Source organism: Strongylocentrotus purpuratus, unplaced genomic scaffold (genome assembly GCF_000002235.5).
Source record: "Strongylocentrotus purpuratus isolate Spur 01 unplaced genomic scaffold, Spur_5.0 spur5_scaffold_3, whole genome shotgun sequence".
Classification (NCBI taxonomy): Eukaryota; Metazoa; Echinodermata; class Echinoidea; order Camarodonta; family Strongylocentrotidae; genus Strongylocentrotus; species Strongylocentrotus purpuratus.
The window spans coordinates 756,199-781,032 of NW_022145609.1; the positions used below are offsets into that span (position 1 = coordinate 756,199).

General features: G+C 36.4%; 1 protein-coding gene across 1 annotated transcript; it reads right to left on the bottom strand.

Moving 5' to 3' along the window:
* Nucleotides 1-10,977: 10,977 nt before the first annotated feature.
* LOC115928735 (adhesion G-protein coupled receptor G2-like) lies at nt 10,978-24,834 on the bottom strand. The gene is made up of 9 exons (XM_030996579.1): nt 24,600-24,834; nt 23,929-24,075; nt 22,971-23,343; nt 22,335-22,531; nt 14,565-14,729; nt 13,587-13,696; nt 12,492-12,754; nt 11,958-12,027; nt 10,978-11,509 (listed from the first exon to the last, which is right to left on the bottom strand). Exons 2-9 carry the CDS (start codon nt 23,965-23,967, stop codon nt 10,978-10,980), a joined length of 1,749 nt encoding a protein of 582 aa, XP_030852439.1. The 5' UTR covers nt 23,968-24,075; nt 24,600-24,834.

Here is a 24,834-nt window from a genome sequence, read left to right on the forward strand (position 1 = left end):
ATGAATTGCAGAAGTCTGACAAATTTGGGTACAAGTAGTTGTATTCCAGCAGACTTTACCTGACGTCCCACCACTACATGAAAGTCAGTGAATGGGATACGTTCCATTAAATCTATTTATATATACTAATCTTCTTCCTTTGTGGAAGTTTGTTTCTACAGCACTGTCATTTTCTGAAAAATTTGATTGACGTATAAACAATTTTTCACATCACGGAGCAACAAAAGATGATATTATTTTTGAAAAATTGTATTGTTTTTTTTTATCTGCAGAAGTATCTGATGAATACGATTTTAGAAATATAAGATATGTTTTAAATGATTCGATGCAGGTACAATTACAAAAGAAAATGTATTGAGTCATGTATATACACGTATGCCTTAAAGTACGAAGGTAACTATATTCCATTATGTTAATCAGGTTTTGAGATATCGGTAGGAGAAATATTATATTATACTGTACTTTTTGTCTGTATTGATAGTGTTATTGCTGTTTAAATAGTTATTTCAGCACTTGTGGACAAGAACTAATTAATACTCAATTATTATTATCTATTACTACTATCATTATTATCATTATAATTGTTATCAAAATATTAATATTATTAATATTATTATCACTACTACTACTACTACTACTATACTACTACTCCTACTAATACCATGACTATTAGTATTATTACTATGACTCCTCCTACTAATACCATGACTACTAGTATTACTGCGATTCCTCTTACTAATACCATGACTACTAGTATTATTACTACGACTCCTCATACTACCATGACTACTAGTATTACTACGACTCCTCCTACTGATACCATGACTACTATACTACTCCACCTACTAATACCGTGACTACTAGTATTACCACTACTCCTACTAATACCATGACTACTAGTATTACCACTACTCCTCCTACTAATACCATAACTACTAGTATTACTACGACCCCTACTAATACCATTTACTACTCCTCCTTCTAATCAATACCATGACTACTAGTATTACTGCGATTCCTACTACTAATACCATGACTACTAGTATTATTACTACGACTCCTCATACTACCATGACTACTATTATTACTACGACTCCTCCTACTGATACCATGACTACTATACTACTCCACCTACTGATACCGTGACTACTAGTATTACCACTACTCCTACTAATACCATGACTACTAGTATTACCACTACTCCTCCTACTAATACCATGACTACTAGTATTACTACGACCCCTACTAATACCATTTACTACTCCTCCTTCTAATTAATACCATGACTACTAGTATTACTACTTCTACTACACCAATACAACTTCTACGAAGCAGTGGAAGTCAAGCTGGTTAATATGTCAACGATAATTTGTTAGGATGTGAACGAAGAATTGTCTATTACGAAAATGTACTAAGTTGCGAACATAAACATAGTCCATGTACATTAAAACCAACATGAAAGCACTGTGTTATGTAAGGGTGCATTTTTAGGTAAAAATTTAAATAGTAGAAGTAGAAATTGTTTAGTATATTATGTAATGCAAACCAAGTCAGCATTGAAGCTAATCTTGAGCTCTGGAAATATGGGCAGCGTATGTATGAAAACATGGCTATAATTCATTTTGGATTGTTTATCCTGCGGTAGATCTTGATTGTTTAAACCAGTAAAATAAAAATAAAAACTTACAAAAGCTTGCTAGAAATCATCTCCATAAAATAAAAGCCACAACTCTCATTTGCACATAGTTACCTGTGATATAAGCACATGGTGTCTGGCCTTACCTTGATTTCTTCATCTTTCTATGCTCATTACTCAGCCCCTATACCTTTTTCTACCGAAATCGTTTGGCATGTGTCATTTATTTGTATTCTTGAACATTTAGTGTAAGTTTTGTTGGGTTCTGTGATAATAGTATTTCTATCATTACCAGAACTCAAGCTTATCTTTAATACATTACCATATGCGCTAGGGATTTCTAGCACATTATTACACGTGAATGATGATTAGTAGAATTATAGAATGCACAATATGTAAACATGAAAGAAGTATAAACAATAAAGAATACAAACCAAAAAAATTACTCATTTAGTTTCAGTTGCGTAAATTCGTCAAATTGCACTTTGAATGTTTCTTAACAAAATGTACCCGTCTGATTATAAAGCGGTTTGGAATTCGTTGTACCGTTATCGACTCTTAATCCTTGTCTAAATTAAGTTACCCCACCTCCTGCGCGAAGCACGGAAGCTTTGGCATTTACTTTAATTATTAGAAAAAAAAGACGATTCGTTGTGCCTTTCTCGAAAATAATCCTCGTCTACATTCACCCCCCCCCCCCTACCACGCAAAGCTCGGAAGCTTGTACGTTTCATTAAATCATTAGAGAAAGAAGACGATTCGTTGTACTGTTCTCGAATTTTGATCCTCGTCTGAATACAGTTTTCCTCTCCCCCTCCCGCGCGAAGCGTGGAAGCATTTACGTTTCATTAAATCATTAGAGAAAGAAGGCGATTCGTTGTAAGCTTTCTCGACTCTTAATCCTTGTCTAAATTCAGTTACCCCACCACCTGCGCAAAGCATTTACATTTAATTTAATTATTAGAGAAAGAAGACGATTCGTTGTACCGTTTTCGACTCTTAATCCTTGTCTGAATATCAAAAATGTTTTTTGTCTGCTCCTTTTTCTTCATACGTCCTTTTTCTTTTCTCTCCTCTCTTTTTTTGGCCGGCGTATTTTTTTTTGGGGGGGGGGGGCCGCCCCCACTGCCACCCTGGTTACGCGCCTGCGGTCAGATGAACATCTGTTGATACCTTGTCCGCCCCCGGAAACTCATGGGTTGAAGGCAAATTACGGTCAGATAAGCATTTAGGAGCCGCCTTAGGGCCCCTGGTGGGGTCGAGGGTGCCGAAACCCCTGAATCTCAGGGGTTCAGGCATTTGATTACGGTCAGATGAACATATTTTAATACTTTATTTGTGACACTGGCATGACACTGATTGGCGTGAGGTCCAGCTGGCGGAGCCCCCAGAAGATCAAGGGTTTTAGGCGTTAAATTACGGTCAGATGAGCAATTTTTGATACTTTATTTTGTTGTGACACTGGTAGTTAACTATTCTTTCTTTCTTGCTCTCTTTCTCTCTATTTCTCTTTAAAATGCTTTTCCAAAAGAAATAGGGGAGCTGGAGGCTCCCGATCCCCGCCGTTCCGCGGGCCCTGACATGTAGGCATCTCAAGAAGCATATTTCTTGCCTGGCTGTTAATTTACAAACGCATAAAAAAGTATAATTTACTAAAGAATGAGGAAAAATTTTGGAAAATTATGTCATTTCAGCATAATGTGTAAACCACCGTTATGGAATTAGAAATAAACCACGTTTAAAGTTTATTTCCCCCGAGCCCCCTCCCCGATCAATACGCCAGTGCCCCCCCCCCCCCCCGATCTGAACTTTGTTGGCGGAAACATCGAAACTGATCTCCCCTAAGTTTCTTATTTCTCTTTTTTTCTTTCCCTTTCTCTCCTTTTTTCCCTTTTCCTTCCCTTCCTTCTCTCTCTTTAAGGTTTGATGGGGGTGAAGGGGGAGGGAAGGTCATTTCGACCCCACCCTTTTCCACACGTTGTTGGCGGGATTAACTGCAAATGATCTATTTCCCCTTCTTTTCACCTTTTTTTGTTGGTCCCTTTTAGCTCTCCTTTTGTTTCCTTCTTTCTCTCTTTTTATTTAGCGGGGCGGGCGGAGGCAAGGGCATTTTGCCCCACCCCCACCCCGATCCACAACTTGTTGGCGGAAAATTGCAACATTTTACCCCGGTCCCCATTATAAAAAAATCCTCTGGACGGCCATGCATTATGGCTCAAACTGCCCCCTACCCTAGCCCCCGCTGCGTACAGTCATGGTTCAGTGACAAAAGCAATGGCCTCGTAACTGTGAGGCCCCAGGATCAAAACCGTGTCGATGTGATATGTTAGTGCCCTTTAGTGGGGCATTAATCCTCATTACTGTCATTTATGACTTAAGGTCATAGGTCCCCTAGTTGATAAGCATAGTAGCATACACATGCTTTAGCAGTCACGCAAAACACACATTGGCAAATTATTATTCAATAAAATCTGAGAATGTATACTATTATCTAGATCTATTATTTTTTAATTATTTTTAAAATAATTCCATAAATTGGAATAAAAACAAATTTTCCACCTTTATGAGCGACAGTGTATATTTATCAAGATTGCTATCATTTTTCTACCTTAATTTTTTTATTTAAAGGAATTTGTTTACAAATCTTTTTGACATTTCCAACTTATAATTACCATTAATATTCTTCTTCTTCTTCTGTTTCTATTTCTTCTTCTGCCTTTTCTCCCATTTCTTTTTTTTTCCTCCTCATGTTGCTTTTACCTCCCTCTTTGGTTCCCTCTTCCTCTCTTTCACTTTTTCCTCTCTCTCTCTCTCTCTCATTCTCCCTGCCTTTCTTTGTTTTCTCTCTTTCTCCCATTTTTTTTTATCTCTCTCTCCTTTTTGTTTACTTCTCTCTCTCTCTCTCTCTCTTTCTCTCTCTGTCTCTCTGCCTCTGTCTCTAAAGAGAATTTTAAAGATTATAAAATGAGTCCTGGCATTACGGTTTAAATTGCTCCGATAGCTATCGATACTCCTTGTTAATGACTGATTTAAACACAAAGGTATGGAGACTAGACCTCCTCATCTGAAGGTCATTTTATTATATTGGTCTACAAACCAATCCTGAAATTCTGAGCTATCAAATTTTGTTTCTTATAACACGAGATGGCGCTCTCTCGAATTGTAGTCCTAGGAAAGAGAGAGATGGTCAACTCTTTGTTAGTAACTGAGCAAACTGATGTCTGGTTATATAATAAGAGTACTCTTCCCTTTACCGAAATATTCTCTTATAACTTTCATCAATAAACATTCATAGTTGTTCAAAGCTGCAAACATACCAGTCTTTGAAAGGACGAAATACCTGTGAGTCTGATTAATATTCGACATCAGCCTAAAATGCATTCATGTTCTCTTCCCTCATGCAATGATGTATGAACTATGAATTGCAAATTATATTCAAATATCACAAAACTGAAAATTAAGATACATGAAGCTTTTCTACGATAAATAGTTCCACATTCAAATTTACATCCTGATTAACGAACTAGATGAAAGCTCCTCCCTTAATTCTTTTCAACGAAAGCTCAGGTGTTTCCTTTTGAGTAAGTATATTTCTTTATCAATATCAATTCACGGAATACACGGAATACACGGAAAGGTAGAGCAGATTTTCAAGAACTAATATCGGATATTTTCATTGGAACTATATGGTGGATTTTATATTGTGTACGATAATTGTGTGGATACGTATACATTTGACGCCTGGACAAATTGGTGAGTTTTGCGGACTGATTCTTCTCATGTTTTAGGACTGTTAAAATAAAGTTTACCTGCAAAGATCAACTCGACATTTTATCACAGTCCCACCAATGGCTCACGGAATTAGGACAAACAGGTATAAGGGAGAACCTGGTTCATCCTCCTTTAAATACAAACTACCGAAAGGACTGACTATGAAATGCATTTTACATGCCCTAGACTTAATTGAATGTGCACGAAAAAGAATACCTGAAGGTCATGTTCCTATTGATGCTGCACATGATGAACTAACTAAGATTTATCCCCATTTAAACCCTGATATTTGTCGCCATTTTGCTGTTATCCGAACTAACACGGAAGATGCCGAAGGTGTCGAAGAAGCCGACTACGAAGTACCGTCACCGCCCTACAATGATTCTACAATGGAAAATGTTCCACCACCTGACGAAATACCGGACAACGATGCATTGCCCGAAGAATGCCATATATGTGGCGCTCAGTGTAGAGCGAAGGAGCATATTTGCATACGATGTAAGGGTATGAATCATCGCATCGATCAGTTATCTCTGGAGTTACGTAAGGTCCAGCACGCAGTAGAAGCATTAATAGACAATCCTCGGAATGCTCAGATCAACCCACCCCAGCAATATCAACAAAGCAATCGCCCATCGACACAACAAAATAGAAGTCAGGTTCCACCGGATATCGCCCGTTCCCAGGATAGCTTTCCAGTCTTACCTGCCCACCCAATGAATCACACGAGTGGCTACACGAACCCCCCACCCCCTCGACCAGTTCGACCCCCTCCTCAATATCGACCTACACAATACAACTCTCATGCACGTATGCAACCTCCATTGTCATACTACCAGTCGCATAACGGCACTCAGGCCCCTCCATCTCTTCAACCAAGACCCTTTAACCCCAACTCACAGAGCAATCAGGGAACAACAAATGCGTACCTAGATCCATACTTTGGCAATCAACAACAGTCGTATGCTTCAGTAGTCCGAGCCCCGCCCACTTTCTACGAATTTCCAGCAAGCTGTAGATTCTGCGGTGAACCGAATCACCGCGAACACAAATGTAGACATGGAATACAACTCCAGTGCCGACGATGTTTTGAATTTGGCCACAAAGAGAAAATGTGTCAATACTAAGTCGATGGCCAAGAAGAGTGTGCCATTGACTTAAATGCTGTCGATGGACAAGAGAAAGTGAACTCAGGAAAGTCTCCTCAAAGTGAATACTGTAAATGTGCCTTTCGTTTATCCAAATACAGTGGACTAAAAATTGGTCACCTTAATGTTCGTAGCTTAAGTGATAAAATAGATGAGATACGTTTTTTGATAAAAAAGATTAACTTTGACATACTTTGTTTAACCGAAACCTGGTTACATGAAAAGATCAGTAATACTGAAGTGAAAATTGATGGCTATGTTCTGGTAAGAAGAGATAGAGGTAATGGTAAAAGAGGCGGAGGTGTATGTCAATTTATCCGCGATACTTTATTTTTTGCTGAAAGATGTGATTTGAACAATGATTTACTAGAAGCAAAATGGATAGATTTATCACTAAAATCTGAAAAAATTACGATTGGTTGTGTGTATCGACCACCAAATTCAGATATGAATTATTTTAACAGCATGCTTGATATCTTTGAAAAAGCTAGTATGGATAATTATGATATAGTTGTATTAGGGGATCTTAACTATGACTATAAAATCGATGACGATAATCCTATTAACCTACTGGAAAACTTGTTCTCTTTACGACAAATGATTTTAAAACCTACAAGAGTAACAAGTACCTCATCGAAATGCTTAGATCACATTCTTAGTTCTATACCGGACAAGCACTTAATTAGTGATGTTGCTAAAATAGCCCTAAGTGATCACTATTTGATTTATACATGTATCAATTTACAAAAAGAAGTGAAAGTTAAACATAAAGTAGTTCGTTTTCGAGACTACCAGAATTTTGATGAGAAAACCTTCATTCAAGACTTGAAAAACTGTTTAAACCTTAATGATATACTTACCAGCAATTTATCTGTAAATGAAATGTGGACCAAATGGAAAACCTCTTTCGATGAAGTTTGCAATAGTCATGCTCCAATGAAAGAATGTAGAGTTAAGGATCGTCACAATCCATGGATTACTTCTGATGTTGTAAAACTTATGTATAAGAGAGATTATTTAAAAAAGAAATATGACAAGCTCAAACTACCTCATATTTTGTCTGAGTATCGTCGGACGCGGAATAATGTTACTAAAGTTATTAAAAATAAAAAACGAAAATATTTCAGTACTGTTACAGAGAAGTATAAAGGTGATAGTAAGAAATTATGGAAAGAAATAAATAAGTTTATAGGACGGAAATCTACTAATACAGATATCCCTAATAATTTGAATGGTGATGATTTTAATGAATATTTTGTAAATATAGGAAAGCAAATTTCTGATTCATTTCAAAATGAAGTTTTTATATGGAATCATCCTGATAGCACATACACTTTCGGATTCCAATCAGTTACAGTTGAAAAGGTTAGAAAGATCCTTTCCCAGCTATCGAGTGACTCAAGTCTTGATATTTTAAATTTTGATACCAAACTACTTAGAATAGCATCGTCTTATATAAGTACCTCTCTGAGTGTATTGTTTAATGAAAGTCTGTTAAGCGGATTAATACCGGAAGACTGGAAGATTGCTCGGACCACTCCCATTTATAAGGGTAAAGGGGATTTGGGTGATATGACTAATTATAGGCCCATCTCGGGGGTATGTCACTTAGCTAAATTACTGGAAAAAGAAATTCAGAGTCAATTACTTTTATATCTTCAAAAACACAACTTTATAAATATTGATCAATATGCTTTTTTACCGAACCACTCGACAACAACATGTTTACATAAGATTTTAGATGATTGGTATGATTCTTTTAATGAACGTGAAATGGTTGGTACTTGTTTCCTCGATATATCGAAATGTTTTGACTGTATCGATAATAAGTTATTACTGCAAAAATTGGAAAGATATGGTGTTCAGAATAATGAGTTGATATGGTTTTCAAACTACTTGTCTGGTAGAAAACAAACTGTTTATTGTCATGAGAAACTGTCTAATTTTAAGAGTCTGTCTATTGGAATACCCCAGGGCAGTGCACTGGGTCCTTTACTTTTTCTTGTTTTTATTAATGATATAAGTGAATGTCTAAGATCATGTTCATGCAATATATATGCTGATGACGTTGTTATATATATTTCTGATAAGAATATCGAAGTTATTAGGGATAAGCTGCAGGCTGATCTAGAGGGAATTAGTAAGTGGTATAAAAGAAATAAACTAAAAGTTAATACTGAAAAAACTTACAGTATGTTATTGAAACGCAACTCGCAAAATAGTCAGGATTTAAACATTTCTTTGGATGGAAATAAAATCAAACAAGAAAAAGACATTAGGTACTTAGGAATTGAATTGGACGAAAACCTAACCTGGAATATCCATGTAAAGAAGCTCAGTAAATCGTTAGCTTATAAAATATTTTCTTTGAAAAAGGTCAGTAATTTCACCGATACGAATGTGTTGAATAAAATTTATAAATGTATAATCCAACCTATATCAGATTATGCATGCTCGATATGGGGGAATTGTTCTGTTTACAACAAGAACATTATTTTTAGATTACAAAAAAGAGCAGCAAGGATAGTTGAACGGAATTTTGATTTTAATGAAAGTGGTCTTGATATTGTTAAAAGATTGAAATGGCAGGTTTTAGAAGAAAGACGTAACTATTTCCTTGCTTGTATAATGTATAAATGTATCTATGGTTACGCTCCATTACGTTTGTGCAATGCTATTGACATGGTTTTTGAACGGCATCCAATGAATACGAGATTGGCTAACTCAATGAGTGTTGTCCTTCCCAAGCCTAGTATTGAAATTTTCAAGAATAGTTTACGTTACGAAGGCGGCAAAGTATGGAATAATTTACCCTCTAACCTACAAAATGCACAATCCATCGACTGTTTTAAAAACATGTATAAAAAAACCTATTTCAGCAAATTATGAATAATATCATCGTTGTTTTTGCTCTTTTTGCTTTAAGTTTAATTTGGTACTTCATGATATAAGTTCATTTTGTAGTGTGATAGAGTTTTGATTTTGAATAGATTAGTTGATTACGTGATTCCATTATTGTGTTTTTATATATTTAATTAAATATCATGTATTTTTGACTTGGTTTTTACTCAAGATTATGGTCACTATATATTTTTATCATGACTTCATGAGTATTTTAACAATTCTCATTATATATGTATGATTATTCTGTTTTGATGTTTTAGTGTAAGCTTTTAATATTCAGGACCAGGATGTAAACCAGTCCTTTCTGATCTTGTTATCCTGATGAAATATGTTCAAATAAATAAAATAAATATGTATAATATTAATGTTGATGCCGCGCTGGATCGTACAGGTAGTTATACAGACTTTTATTATTTTACAATGCCATTGATTTCATCAATTTGCCTTCTCTTCTTCTACTTTTTCTTCTTCTTCTGCCTCTTCTTCTTCCACTTCTTTCTCGTCTTCCTCTTCTTCTCCTTTCTTCCCTTCTTCACATTCTCATACTTATCATCATTATAATATTTCCTTATTCTAATTTTCTTTTCTTCTCAAGTTCACTCTCCTTGTACGTTTCCAGAATCTCATACTATACTACTCCGTTTTCGCCTCCTATAATACCTTTTAAATTCAGACCTACTATATTGTGTTTTTTAATACTCAGTAGGGGAGCCTATTCGCATACGAGCTATGCTTTTTACTTATGCTCCCCACATTTTACATTGTTTTACCTTGCCTGTCACATCTATATATTTCGAAACTTTGTACTACCTATTTTCCGTACATTTTACTTCATTTGAAATCTTTAATTTTTGTAATGTGAAATCTACGCTTATACGCCTGTATGAAGAAAAAAAACTTCAAACTTCAAACTGCAAACGTAAATGTATTAGCTCATCAATATCAGCGCAGCACAATACACGTCATATAGTGTCCTATATAGACACTCAACGATTCAAAGATAGCTAAAACACGGTAATTAGCTTTGACAATTCTATAAACTACACTGAAACCAGCAGACAATCGCTGATGTAACTTGCTTTCTTTTCTTGGTAAGCGCTAGAGCAGGATATATTTTTTCATTAATCTTATTATTCTCTATGCACAATACAAAATTCCAATCGTTGAAGCAACTAAATAAATTAAATTGATAGCTTTTAAGTTTCTGGCAAGATTAATGTTTGTTAAAGTTCAAGTAAGCCTTTAAATTAATTTTAATCTTTTGGCTGAATCATAGACCTAACAAAGATATAGGATTAAATGAGAATTACGTTTTTAACTGTACATTATTTTTCGTTTTCGATAAAAAACATTGTATGATTAAATAACATTAAGCACTATTAACATAACTATAGAATATAAAAGGCTCATATAAAGATATTACTATAAAATACTATCAATCCCATTTTATTCTCGTGTTTTTCACTGGTCAGCTGGTCTAGCAATATATTCATGTCAAATGTATTACTTTCCTGGAAGTCACAATGTGGTATCGGTGCTGACTGTCCCTTTACTTGGCAGTTGGATATCCTGACTGCTCGAAGCCGCCAAGGACGTTCGACCATCCTGCGACCCAGTATGCTTGTACTTTGCCCTGACGAAATCGTCACTGCGACGCTGACCGGGCTTGACCTCGGCAAAGTTGCAGTGTATCCATCGCACCCACTGCTCACGGACCTCCTTCTGCCGGACGCAGAACATGAAAAAGACGAGGAAACCCTGAAGGGAGTTTAAGACGAGGAAGAGGATGTTAAAGACAACACGGGCACCACCAATGGCGAGGAAACCGAACAACCATGTCAGACCGAGCAAGACAGAGATGGCGACGGCGTTCTTGACCCGTCGCCACATCTCACCGCGGCTGGCTTGGTTGGTCTTGTTGTCAGCGACGGATTTGCGGCATGACAAGCGTTGCATGACGATACCAAAGATGGTGAAGTTGGCGGCAAGTAAGAGAGCGACGATGAGTAAGACGCCGTAAAACAGGGCTGGACCCGGCTTGACAAAGCAACTGTTAAGCGAAGAGAGAAAAACACACCATACTTAAGTTTGAGAACAGAGAGGCGATCTCATCACGGTGTTATTCTCTTCAACAAAATATTGACGAATTATAAGATTGATAATAAAAACAATAATTTATATAAAATGATAGCGATAGTGATAACTCAACAAGAAGCAAATAAATCACAATTTATTATTACTTTGAAATAAGTACATGCTCAAAGGGCCTATACAGTTTCCATGAAAAGACGCAAAATTACGACCTTGTCGACATAGGTTTTCAAAATTAAAACAACTCATCAATAATTGCACATACAATGAAACTACACGGGCCGACACATTTTCCATGATACTACAAAATGGCGAAATTGGATACCTTCAACGTCAGTTTTCAAAAATATTATTATGCCTTTAACACAAGATGACGATTTATGAGAAAATTTAAATATTTAACTTACTAATTCCCGTCTCCCAAGTAGAGGGAGTTATCAAATGCTACTGTTACGATACACACGAGAAGAGGCAAACCTGTAAACAAAAATATAATATCGGAAAAACTTAAAGATGTCAAAAAAATCAATATAGGTGACAGGGTCTAATTTTCTCAGGAAGATTGACTTCCCGCTGCCTGAATGATAACTTTTTTTTCCCAGTTTTTCCGATCGTTTGCGCTGGGGAAGTAACCACTACTTTACATGTCCTTTAAAAATCTGATAATAATGATAATAATTTTGTTTAAACAGGAATTTTTCATCAGCCTCAATGCTGTTCTTCATGAAGGTCTTGTAATTATTAACTTAGTATCCCCCAGCAATTGCCAGGTACCCATTTACACCTGTGTGGAGAGTGGCAAGTGTTGATTAATGTCTTGCCAAAGGACCGTAATTCTGGGATCGGTCTTGAACCACTAACCCTAGGATTGCGAGTCAAGTAAACAACTCTCTATACCACGACACCCCCACATTATTTTCTTAGTAGACCAAGACACTCACCATAAGCAAAAAGCGCGGCCTTACGCATAAAATAAGACACGGTGGCAGCTAGGACCTTGACGAAGAGGAGGTACATATTGATAGCTTCCACCAACATCCACGACATCGACGACAGCAGAAAGAAATGGATGAGAAAACCGACCACCACGCAATCCGCGGTCGTGTTACGGCGGTCGATACCGATGACGAACACGAGATAGAGCCCGAGAAGCGCGAAGCAAAGGTTAATCAGGATCCGCTGAGGTTGCTTCGAGCGTAGTTTTCTGTTTATATTAAAAAGGGTGATCAAATTTGATTATCAATATTCGTTTACAGTTTGTAGAATGATACGGGCCGACATGATGGCAGCATGGTCCCTAAAAAGAACATCTACCTCGTGGATGTTACCTTTCGGGGGTCCGTTCTCGTAATGTCCAGATTGTAATGTCGAAAAGAAAAACATCTAAAGCTTTTGGGGTTTGGGAACAATTCAACATGATTTTTGCATACATTTCAGGGAGCTGCTTCAGAATCTTGTCCAGTTCCGAAAAGTTTCACAAGCGAAAGATAATAATTATCAAGCATGAAAAGTGCTGTCAAACTCAATTAACGCAGACTTACACCCATATAAATTGTTCTTCTGGCATATGACCTACAAATGCAACATTTTAAAGTCGCAAAATATCATATACAACTTGAAAATTTGTAGTTTTGTCAATTCCTGCCAAATTGTGTTTGCAGAATAACCATCATTTTTGCTTACGATAATACTGCTATTAATAAAAATCAATCACTATGTATTAACTCATATGAAAGTAATTCAATGAGTAACTTATTCCACATATTAAAAGTATCGTCATTTCCTGAGCAATAGTAGGCCTATCTTTTGTTATAGCTTTATCCATTCCTATCCATTTACATGACGACAGATCGGTTAAATAATCTTTGAAATATTATATTTGATAAAAATAATACTTTGATTTAAAGAACATGTTTCAAAATACCGCTTCAAAACCGGGTTTAAGCTGTTCTCAAGATTGTTAGTCAAAGAATACACAAGTATATAAAATATTGACGTTTGATGAGTCAGAGGGAATATTAGGAAAGATCACTTACTTCGTGCTCAGATAGGTAACAAGTGTAATCACTAGGCATATGATGAAGATGATACAGCCGATCATACCCAAAACATCTAAAGCGTAGAGGCCCATATCTCCAGATACATCCTACAAATAACGAATGAAGCATTGCAAGAGAGGGAGACGGAAAGAGAGAGACACACACACACATTAAATCACTTTAAAATTTGAAAACATGTTTACGGGTACACCAAATGAATGATCCATGTAATATTGAATATTTTACAGCGCTCACATCTACCACGTACATTATCCAAGCCACTCCAATATTACACCAGCTCGAACTAGGCGAGGGCTGTCGATTCCGGTGCACCCAAGGAATTCCTTCCCATACCAATACCCATTTAACACCTGGGTGAAGAGTGGCAAATAAAGATTTATGTCTAAATTGCAAAAGAACAATAGTGCCGCACGGTGGCTCGAACCCACGACCTTCGTATCACTAGTCAAATGTTTAAACAATTTGGCTACGCCGCCTCTGTTTTCGACATGTCACTACTTGTAGATACTTGCTCCCTCTATATAGAAAACAATGCCTGGGCGGTGCCCGTCGGTCCCCCATGATCCTCTTTTTCTTATGTTAATTGAGAGCTGAGTTGAAGAGATAACCACCTGTCAGTGACCATGCTGGGCGGTATCATCCTCCCTGGCCAAACTAGTGCAGACGGACTTTAAGATCCTACTTCACACTCTGGTGGTGATACTGTTCAATTAGTTACCGTTGTAATGACCCTGAAATCTAAACCCTGCAAGTCGGTCCATTCATGGCAGAGAGATGAACAACAGTAACATTGATAGTAATAACCGCGATTCAAGGTATAATATACGATAGCGGTTCTAATACCGAGAAGTATTCCACGGTGACACTTCTACGAAGATAGCTATTTTTCCAACTATTTACCATGAGTGTTTTTTTTAATGAAATTAAATGACATGAAAAGAAATAATAATGTACCATTAAGACGGCAAAGCTTGTCAGGTGATCACAAACACATCGTATCCTATTGATGTCGGGGTTGTATTCTCGTCGACATCCTTCTGACGACCATCGACCTCCTAGATCAGTCTTATCCCAGAACACACACGTCCTGTTATCCACCGCCTCACTGTCTCGAGTCACCTGTATGGAGCAGAACGAAGCAGATACACAATCCAAAGGCGGATCGATCCAACAAAACAATAAGGAGAGTATTGGAATGTAAATGGATAACTCTTATTCTTAGTCAAATAATTGCTTCATTTTTTTCAGGTGTACTTATCTATTATGTCACGAGAAGCAATACACTTATTAGCATACTGGAAATGCTTTTGTTCTCCCAATGGAAAATCTATTTGACAGTTCTAGAGGAGAGGGAAAAAAAAAAAAAACTTTTTTTATATGCATGCAAATTCCAAGAGTCTGTAGTTTCTATTTTGAGACTGTTGATTGGGTGAAATGCATCACTCCTTAATAAGAGAAGAAAAGATGTAGCTTCGGAGAGTATTGGAATGTGAATGGATAACTCTTATTCTTAGTCAAATAATTGCTTCATTTTTTTTTCAGGGCTGTTGCCAAGTCAAATTTCCTTATGTTTGAGAAGTATTTAAGCTTCGAACTACATGCGTCTCAAGAATGTCATCTTTTTGTTTAATTTTTTATTTTTTTATATGCATGCAAATTCCAAGGGTCTGTAGTTATTATTGTGAGACTGTTGGTGAAATGCATCACTCCTTAATAAGAGAAGAAAAGATGTAGCTTCGGAGAGTATTGGAATGTAAATGGATAACTCTTATTCTTAGTCAAATAATTGCTTCATTTTTTTTCTTCAGGGCTGTTGCCAGGTCAAATTTCCTTATGTTTGAGAAGTATTTAAGCTTCGAACTACATGCGTCTCAAGAATGTCATCTTTTTGTTTAAAAAAAAACTTTTTTTATATGCATGCAAATTCCAAGAGTCTGTAGTTTCTAATTTGAGACTGTTGATTGGGTGAAATACATCACTCCTTAATAAGAGAAGAAAAGATGTAGCTTCGGAGAGTATTGGAATGTAAATGGATAACTCTTATTCTTAGTCAAATAATTGCTTCATTTTTTTTTTCAGGGCTGTTGCCAAGTCAAATTTCCTTATGTTTGAGAAGTATTTAAGCTTCGAACTACATGCGTTTCAAGAATGTCATTTTTTTGTTTAAATTTTTTTATTTTTATATGCATGCAAATTCCAAGGGTCTGTAGTTATTATTGTGAGACTGTTGGTGAAATGCATCACTCCTTAATAAGAGAAGATAAGATGTAGCTTCGGAGAGTATTGGTTGTTCCCAGGTGTACTTACCAGCTGCATGTTTTTCATGTTGGTATTTACTTGGTAGTTAAGCTATTATATGGGAAGATACTGGTTTACAACCCTGTGATTATTAAGGATGTTCCCTTTTTATATGTTGATTATTGAAATGTAATTTACTCCTGAATACTTAATCAATTTGTGATTAATAGATTCAAGAGCCTTCAAAGATTTTCGTACATGACATGTTTTTTTTTTTATAATTGCAAGGAAGCATTTATTTTGTGTATTCTGTAAGTCAGGCTATTATAGCACCTTCAATGTGGAGAGGGTACATAATCCTTTATAGCCTTATTTTCGGGAATGTTACCTTCAAATAGAAATTTTTAGAGTGGGAGGGGTGGGGCGGGGGAGCTGCAATATTGCATGCCTTACATGTATCAGTTTCTTTCCCAGATGACGGGGTTTCGTTCTTGCTTTTCGTGGGGTCCTTTAAGGTGGGGGATTGGCTCTGGGACTGGGTTAAATTTTCTTGTGTGTGATAGGTTATGGATGTTCTGATTAATTGTAAATTGTTCTCCCTCAACGTGAAAGGGATCAGGGACAGAGATAAAAGGGAACGCATATTTTTCTGGTGTAAAGATAAAGGGGCGGACATTGTTTTCCTACAAGAAACATTTAGTACTAGCGATTGTGAGGACAAGTGGGCTTCAATGTGGGAGGGTTCTACTTATTTTAGTCATGGTTCTAATCACAGTAAAGGAGTTCTCGTTTTGATTGCGCCGAGGATAGATATTGAGATATTGCAAGTCTTAAAAGACAGTGAGGGTAGATATATTTTTATAGACTGTAAGTTTCAAGGTGTTAGGTTGATTTTAGGCAATGTGTATTTTCCAACAAGAAATTTTGAGAGTGATCAATTGCAATTTCTTCGAAAATTACGCAATAATCTGGCTAAGTTAAATAAAGATAACTACCCGGTTATAATAGGTGGTGATTTTAACATGATTAGGGACATTGAATTTGATTATAACGGGAAATCTTTAAACAGGATTTCGAAAAGATTTAATCGAGAATTTGAAAAATTCATGGAAGATTTGCAGCTTTTGGATATTTGGAGATGTAGGCATTCTTTAAAAAGGCAATTCACTTATATGCAAAACAATCCCTTTATGCAAAGTAGACTAGATTACTGGATAATATCAGAATGTCTAGAGGAAATGGTTATGAAGTGCGATATAATTCCATCTGTTGCCCCTGATCATCATTCAATATTTTTACGTTTATTTGACAAAACAGTCAATAAAACGAATGGAAGAAAAGGGTCATATTGGAAATTCAATAATAGTTTATGTGAAAATGAAGATTATGTTAGAGAGTTAAAAAAGAAAATTTGTCAATTAAAAAACGAATTGCAAACTAAAATAAAAGACAAAAGGTTGTTATGGGATTTTTTAAAAATGAAAATTCGGAGCTTTACACAAAAATTTTCAAAAAAATTGGCTGATCAAAGAAGAACAATAAGAACAGATTTAGAAAAAGAAATACAATGTTTAGAACAACAATTGACGGAAAGCACTAATGCAGATACTTTAGAAAAATTGGAAAATACAAAAAAGAAATTAAAGGAAGTTTATAGCTATGTAAATGAAGGAATTAGGATTCGATCACGAGCCTCGTGGTACGAAAGCGGAGAAAGGGATTCGCGTTATTTCAATCAATTAATGCAAAATAACAAAAGAAAGAGTACTATTAAAAAAATTAAAACCTCAGATGGTGCTATTTGCTGCGATGAAAAAAGGATAACTGAAGAAATCCGGAAGTTTTACAGCATGTTGTACAGTAAAGTAGAGTACGAGTGCTCGGATAATTGTTATAATAGTTTCTTTCAAGGTTTACCGAAATTGACTGAAAAATCTCGAGAATACTGTGAAGGATCTATAAGTAATAAAGAATGCCTAGAAATCTTAAAAGAATTAAAACAGAACAAATCACCTGGAAATGACGGTTTTTCTTCAGAATTTTATCGTACCTTTTGGCCGAATATTGGAGATTTAGTTAAAGATGCCTTGAATGAAGCATATAGATTAGGAGAATTAGCATCGTCTCAAAAACAAGCTGTAATTACGTTAATCGCTAAAGATGGGAAAGATCCCTTTTCACTGAAAAATTATAGACCCATTTCCCTTCTTAATGTCGATTATAAAATCTTAACAAAAATTTTGGCTAAGCGAATCAAGAAAGTATTAAATGAGATCATTATGGGAGATCAGGTGGGCTACATGAAAGGGAGGAATATTGGTGAGGCCATTCGCATTATAGATGATATTATTTTTCATACATCCCGTTACAATTTATCTGGTTTTTTGTTAGCTGTAGACTTCGAAAAAGCTTTTGACTCAATTTCACATCAATTTCTTCAAAAAGTTCTGTCGTCATTTGGTTTCGGTCCGTCCTTTCAAAAGTGGGTTAAAGTTTTATACATGAACACTCTAAGTTGTGTATTAAATGAAGGAGGGTCCACCGGTTATTTCAAAGTAGAAAGGGGAGTAAGACAGGGAGACCCTCTTTCTCCGTACCTCTTTATCTTGTGTATTGAAGTAATGGCACACAAATTACGAATAGATAAATTGGTGGACGGAATTAATTTTGGAGATAAGGAAACTAAACTAGTACTTTATGCGGATGATATGACAATTTTTGTTCGCAATAAAAAATCAATTAATAGGTTAAAAGTATTATTTGCAGATTTCGAAAAAATTTCTGGACTGAAAATAAACAACGACAAGACTAAAATATTAAGGTTAGGTTCATGTCAACGTTTAGATTGTGATTTTGCTTTTGGCGAAATAGTTGACTTTCTTAAGGTTTTAGGGATTTTCTTTTCCCTCGATGAACACAAGAAAGAAGATCTAAATTATAAAGAAATCTTAAGTAAAATAAAAACACTTTTAAATTTTTGGAAGCAAAGGGATTTAACACTTATGGGTAAGATTCAACTATTGAAAGTGCACATTTATTCTAAAGTTCTTTATCGGGCGTCACTTACTCCTGTTCCAAAATGGGTTTATGATTCACTGGATGAATTAACTTTTGATTTCATATGGAAAGGAAAAACAGATAAAATCAATAGAAACACCATGTTCTTAGACTATAACCAAGGGGGGTTAAAGATGTTAAATTTTTCTGCACAAGTTAAATCGCAGCGAATTATGTGGATTCAAAAACTTCTAAACAAAGATGAAGACATGAAATGGAAACAATATTTTAACTTTGTCACTGAACACGTGGGTGGAGATTTGATATTTTCATGTGACTATATACCAAGTTTATTAAAAGTGACAGCTCCACAATTTTATAAGGATTTATTAGAAGATTGGGTGAATACGAGACATATAAGGAGTATAGACATTGGTGATGTGGTAATTTTTAATAATAAACTTATTCGATATAAAGGAAGTTGTATATACGATAAGAGGTTGTATGACAAAGGAATTTACAAATTAAAACATATTCTGGAAAACGATGGTAAACTAAAAAGTGACAGGCATTTTATCGATTTAGGTGTTGAAGTAAATGAAATTGAAAAGATCAAGCACTTTTATACCTGTTTACCAGTTTGTTGGAAAAATAATTTTAGAAAGGGAGAAGAAAAAAATAATTCTGGAACTGATTTCACTTTGGGGAAGAAAACAACTAATATAGCTGATTTAAAATCAAAACAAATTTATGTACAATTAATAAAGAAAGATGATTTTAAACCTTTGGTTTTTGAGAGAATTGGAAGGAACTATGGTTTTTCCTGTAAGGAAATAGAAAACATATTTTTAAGACTAAGACAGTGTACACTTAACAGTCGATTAAGAGAGTTTCAGTTCAAACTTATACATAATATATTATATACAAACCATCACCTCTTCCGTTTTGGTCTTGTCTCGACTAACTTATGCTCATTTTGCGAAAAAGATGAAGAAACATATAAACATTTATTCTATACTTGTGAATTTGCACAATCAGTGTGGGAAATGTGCACGAGATTTTTAGACGTTGAAATACATAACTGTAGTTTGGAGGAAATTCTGTATGGGAAAGAGGAGAGAAATAAAGGAAAATATCAATTAATGAATCATGTTTTAATTCTTGTTAAATATCTGATTTATAGAAATAGAGAACTTAAAAAACCACCCTCTTTTAATGAAATAAAGAATAGTATAATAGGAGATAAAGTAGAAGAAAGGAAATTGGCAGCAATGAGGGGAACTCTCACTATTCATTTTTCTAAATGGGAAAACCTGAGTATTAGACAAACAATTGGAACCCAGAGCCAGTCGTCCACCGGTTAAGAGGGGGGGGGGGGGAATGGGGATAAGGGAGAGGTCGGGTAGGGTAGGGTTAACAAAAAGAGAAAACTTTTCTCTCAGGACAACAGTATAAAAAGAAGTATAAGTTGCTACATTGTTAAAACAAAAAAAAATTGGATTATACAACTGCATATGTTTTCTTTGAAAATATGAATTTTTGTTTCAAATATGATGTATAGGAACTAACTATGTAAGTTTCTTTTGAAGCCGTTTGTAAGACAAAAATTTATACTGATTTATAATGTCATCACATTTGCAGTGAGAGTTATGATGATTGTAATTTGTACTATGATTATAATTTGTTTCAAGAGAGAAAAGAATAAAAACTGACCATAAAAAAAAAAAAAAATAAGGGGGTAAAATGTTGAACAAAGATACAGTAATTTGTTTTCATATATTTTTTTGTTGGGGGAGGGCGCTGTTTGTTATTGGGTTTCTGTATGGAGTAAGGTTCTCTAAACCCACTATCAAGCAACGTGCCGTCACTGATTAGTTCCGTATATTTCAGGTTGACAATAGGCGCATGGACTTTGTTTGAAATTTGACGCTCAACTGGTCAACAAATTTGACTTGCGGTTTTCTACACAATTAAGCAAATGAGTGCATTTTGGACGTACCACATGCGTGCTTGTCTCTGTTTCTAGGGGCCTATAATGCAATAATAATCGAGGCTTTTCATATATATATGGCCTCGTGTGGACAGGGCAGTAAACCCGTTACATACGAGTCGTCAGCGAATAGTGCGCGGCCTTGAACGGGCCGTCATGTGAACATGACATCGTACAAAGAGAGAGTGTTATTTAAAATGAGCAGTACAAATGTGCCATGACTGCATGTTGTATGTTCAAATTGCTTACAGAGGCCCGATTAATTGTTACGTTATACCCCCTTCACATACACGGATTTTTCTTACGAGTCCTTACGGATCGCCAACTCGTAGTCAATCGCAAGCATCCTTAAATAACTCGCTGGTATCCGTAAAGAAGTAGTCACAACTCGCAACAACTCGCAGACACTCTTAAGGATCCGTGAAAAAAGACGCAAATTTGGTGACATGTCAAAAATCTTCTTACGATTGTCTACGGATTGATTTTTGCGTTAATAACTCGTAAATAGCTCGTAACAATTCGTAGGTATCTTGAACCGCTCGCACCAACATGTAACCATCTTTAAAATGCTCGCAAGAATCCGTAAATGACTCGTAACAATTTTTGTTAACGATTTGTTACGGTAAGTTTACGGTTTGTTTACGTATTATTTACGGATTATTACGGGTGATTACGTGTTGTTTACGATTTCATTCGGGTCGTGTTACGATGGCTTTACGGATTGTTACGAATTATTACGAGCACTTTACGTGTAGTTACGAGTATTTACGAATAGATACGTATACTTTACGTATTCTTACGTATTGTTTACGATTTGGGGAAAGGTATAAAAGCTGCAAATTCGAACACTTAATTTTTACTTGTTATTTTTTGGCTAAAATCGTAGGGACTCATAAAAACTCGTAACTAAATCGTAACTATTCGTTACAAAATGTAAACAGGTCGTAACTAACACGTACGTTGCTCTTAATTATCCGTGACATCTCGTAAAAAATCGTGTAACTTCGCCGTAAATACATCGTGATACCTCGTAATAATCCGTAATAAACCATAAATAGCTTGTAAAAACTCGTAACAAATCTTAAATCGGTCGTAAAAGTGGCCATATCGCAAGGATCCGTGAAAGATGAGTGAATATATGCGATCCGTAAGGACTCGTAAGAAAAATCCGTGTATGTGAAGAGGTTAATAAGGAAATGATGCCATGTGTGCAGACGGCATAATACCTGTTGCACAAAAGTGTCATTTGCCTGACGCACGGGGGTAATAGTGCAGGTTGTGACGTAATCAAATTGACGCCCCGTGTGTAACTTGCATTAGCGTAATATCGTAGCCCTTTGCGTTTTATATTTGAAAGAGAAATTGTAGATAGTATTTCATAAATGACTCTCATAAAATTCAGGTATACAAATGACGTGTTGAGAGTGAATACATCATTTCAGATTGATTAAAGCACGCAGTTTTTCCGCTGCTCTTTTTAATGAATCAAACGAACTCACATTCAGTTCAAGGAAGGCTGTCTCCACTTCACCACCCTGCGGCAAACTTTCATTGACTACACCCTCCAAGGTCGCTGATATGACCCGGGTGCCGACCGCTAGTCGACGACCACCGCCGAGATCGTATTCTTGGTCTGGACTTAAGAAGAGCTTACTGGTCTGGAATATGAAGAAAGTCACTGGAACAGTTCCATTTTCTGAATGGTAGAGAAGATGGGAGAAGAATTGCTTTTCAGGGACTTTCAAGAAGGGGTGTACGCGTTTACTTTTTTGGTCTCATATAAAATTTTCTTAATTTCACCATAGTTCGATGTATGTTGTTATCGCTGCTGTTGTTGTTATTGTTGTCGTTGTTTAGGAAGTAGACCTGAAAATATCACTATTAATTATCAATACACAAGTTAACATACAGGAACGTGTGTTGCTAAATGGATTCACGCTTTGAAAACAACTGCTCGCTTACCACCTAAGCCTCATGTTTTTTTAATGATTGCAAATAGATTTCATTAATGTTCATTGTATCGAATTGAAGGAAACATAATTTAAAGTTCATGATTGTAGTTTACATTCTAGTTTGGTGACGGTTTCATTTAATTGTATGTAATGTTTGGGTTTGTAACATGTAGTGTATTGCACCTAATAAATATGGAGGCAAAACAATGGATGCATCGATTGTTGTCTTCGGAATGTTGTCCGGGTTGAAGTACACCATCGTTTTATTTTCATTCAGCTCGTTGAGCACGTTGCTTTTCTCTTCACCGTCCGGCGATGCCAGGGTAGCGAACCCAAAACCTTTCAACAGACTGGCCTTTGGGATCTGGAGGGCCACTACAGCTACGCTCCTTCCGACGATGGTGAGGTTGTTGCCGTCGCCCTGGGTCTGGAAGGTGATCTGTTGCTCCAAGAAATCGAGAATCCTCGTCGAGGTTTGGAACTCGACGGCGTAAACGAACTCCTCGTCGGGAGCACCGAGAGCATTGTCGACGATCCGGAAGGTGTTGTTGGTGACCTGATAGAAAACAGTTAATTGATTGGTTTTTCCTGACCCGAAATTAATTATTATAAATACCTCACCAAAGGTTACGAGCTCTGATTGGAAATTCTCACAGTATTTATCTTAAAATTTCAAGTGCATTGGACATCCATTAAATACTACTTTTGTCGGGGGTGGGTTGTGTCGCAAAACACAATATAAAATTTTAAATTGGTGGACAAAGTCGTAAGAATGGATTTCACATGGTTTTCGCAATCAGAAAGAGGCATTTGCCGGGAAGCTAACTCTGCAAGTACACCTCTCTGGGACTGAGTTCGGCGTCAGAAGTATACACATTAAAACCGTAAAATGTGTAATGTGTCATGACAGAACTAATTCATGATAATAACTTGTAAAGATAGTTTTCCGGCGACAATAGATTGACAGTTAATAATCAAATTCCTAAATTGAACCATGGATCCAAACCAAAACCTATCTTACCCTTATCCTATAACCATTAACTTAATCTAATTCTAATCGTAACCTATGCAAGCCCTAAATCAAAAATATTTGATGTCGCCAACAAATATTTGTCGGATCACGGAAAATCTGTGTTATTACCTCTGTCGATGAGTTCCCGACGTTGACGATTTTCTCCATAACATCGGAAATGGCTCGGAGATTTTCCGCGTTGATATCGGCGACATTCGCGGTCGCTTCAGCAACATCGTAAGAATATTCGGTCACATTCTCTGATGTCACAACTGCCTGTAATTGGAGAGAAGCATTTTCACCCAGAAACGGAGTCATATCTTGCAAGAGGCTAAATTCCAAAAATAGAATTGGAGAGACCAATTCTTGATGTGTACTTAAAAAGGTTTGCCACCAGTTTGGCACAGGACTAGGGGAACGACCGGCTAATTGCCCCTCCCCCCCCCCCCTGTCCGTGGAGTACATTTGCGTAAGTGTGCTGATGAACAATGATGAAAATGATAATTATTCGTTGGGGCTTTGATGACGCAAGCAGCTCGATATTGGGACAAAAGGCATACAGTGCAACAATTTTTAAAGCCGAATTAATGCCCTTTCACTCCATTCCCCCCCCCCCCTCTCTCTCTCTCTCTCTCTTTCTCTCTCTTCTTCTTCTTCTTCTTCTTCTTCTCCTCCTTCTCCACCTCCTCCTTATACTTCTCTTTTCTTCCTCCTCTTCTGCTTCATCTACTTCCACTAATATTACTCCTACTACTACTTTTACGAAAGAGTACGAAATATATAATAACTTAATTTCTTACCCTTGCAATGTTAACCAAAACCTCATTAGTATCTTCTCCCACATAGCAGTCTTGGGACACGGGATCTTCCCAGACAGCTGACGACAAGAGATCCCCACGACATGTCCGTCTAGCTCTTGGTAGGGGGGCTACAATAAATACATATGTTTGTGTATGACTTTAAGTGACTAATTTACCTAATCGAATGAGAAAAAGGGAGACAAAGAAAGGAGGAAACTAGAAAATGAAGGAACAG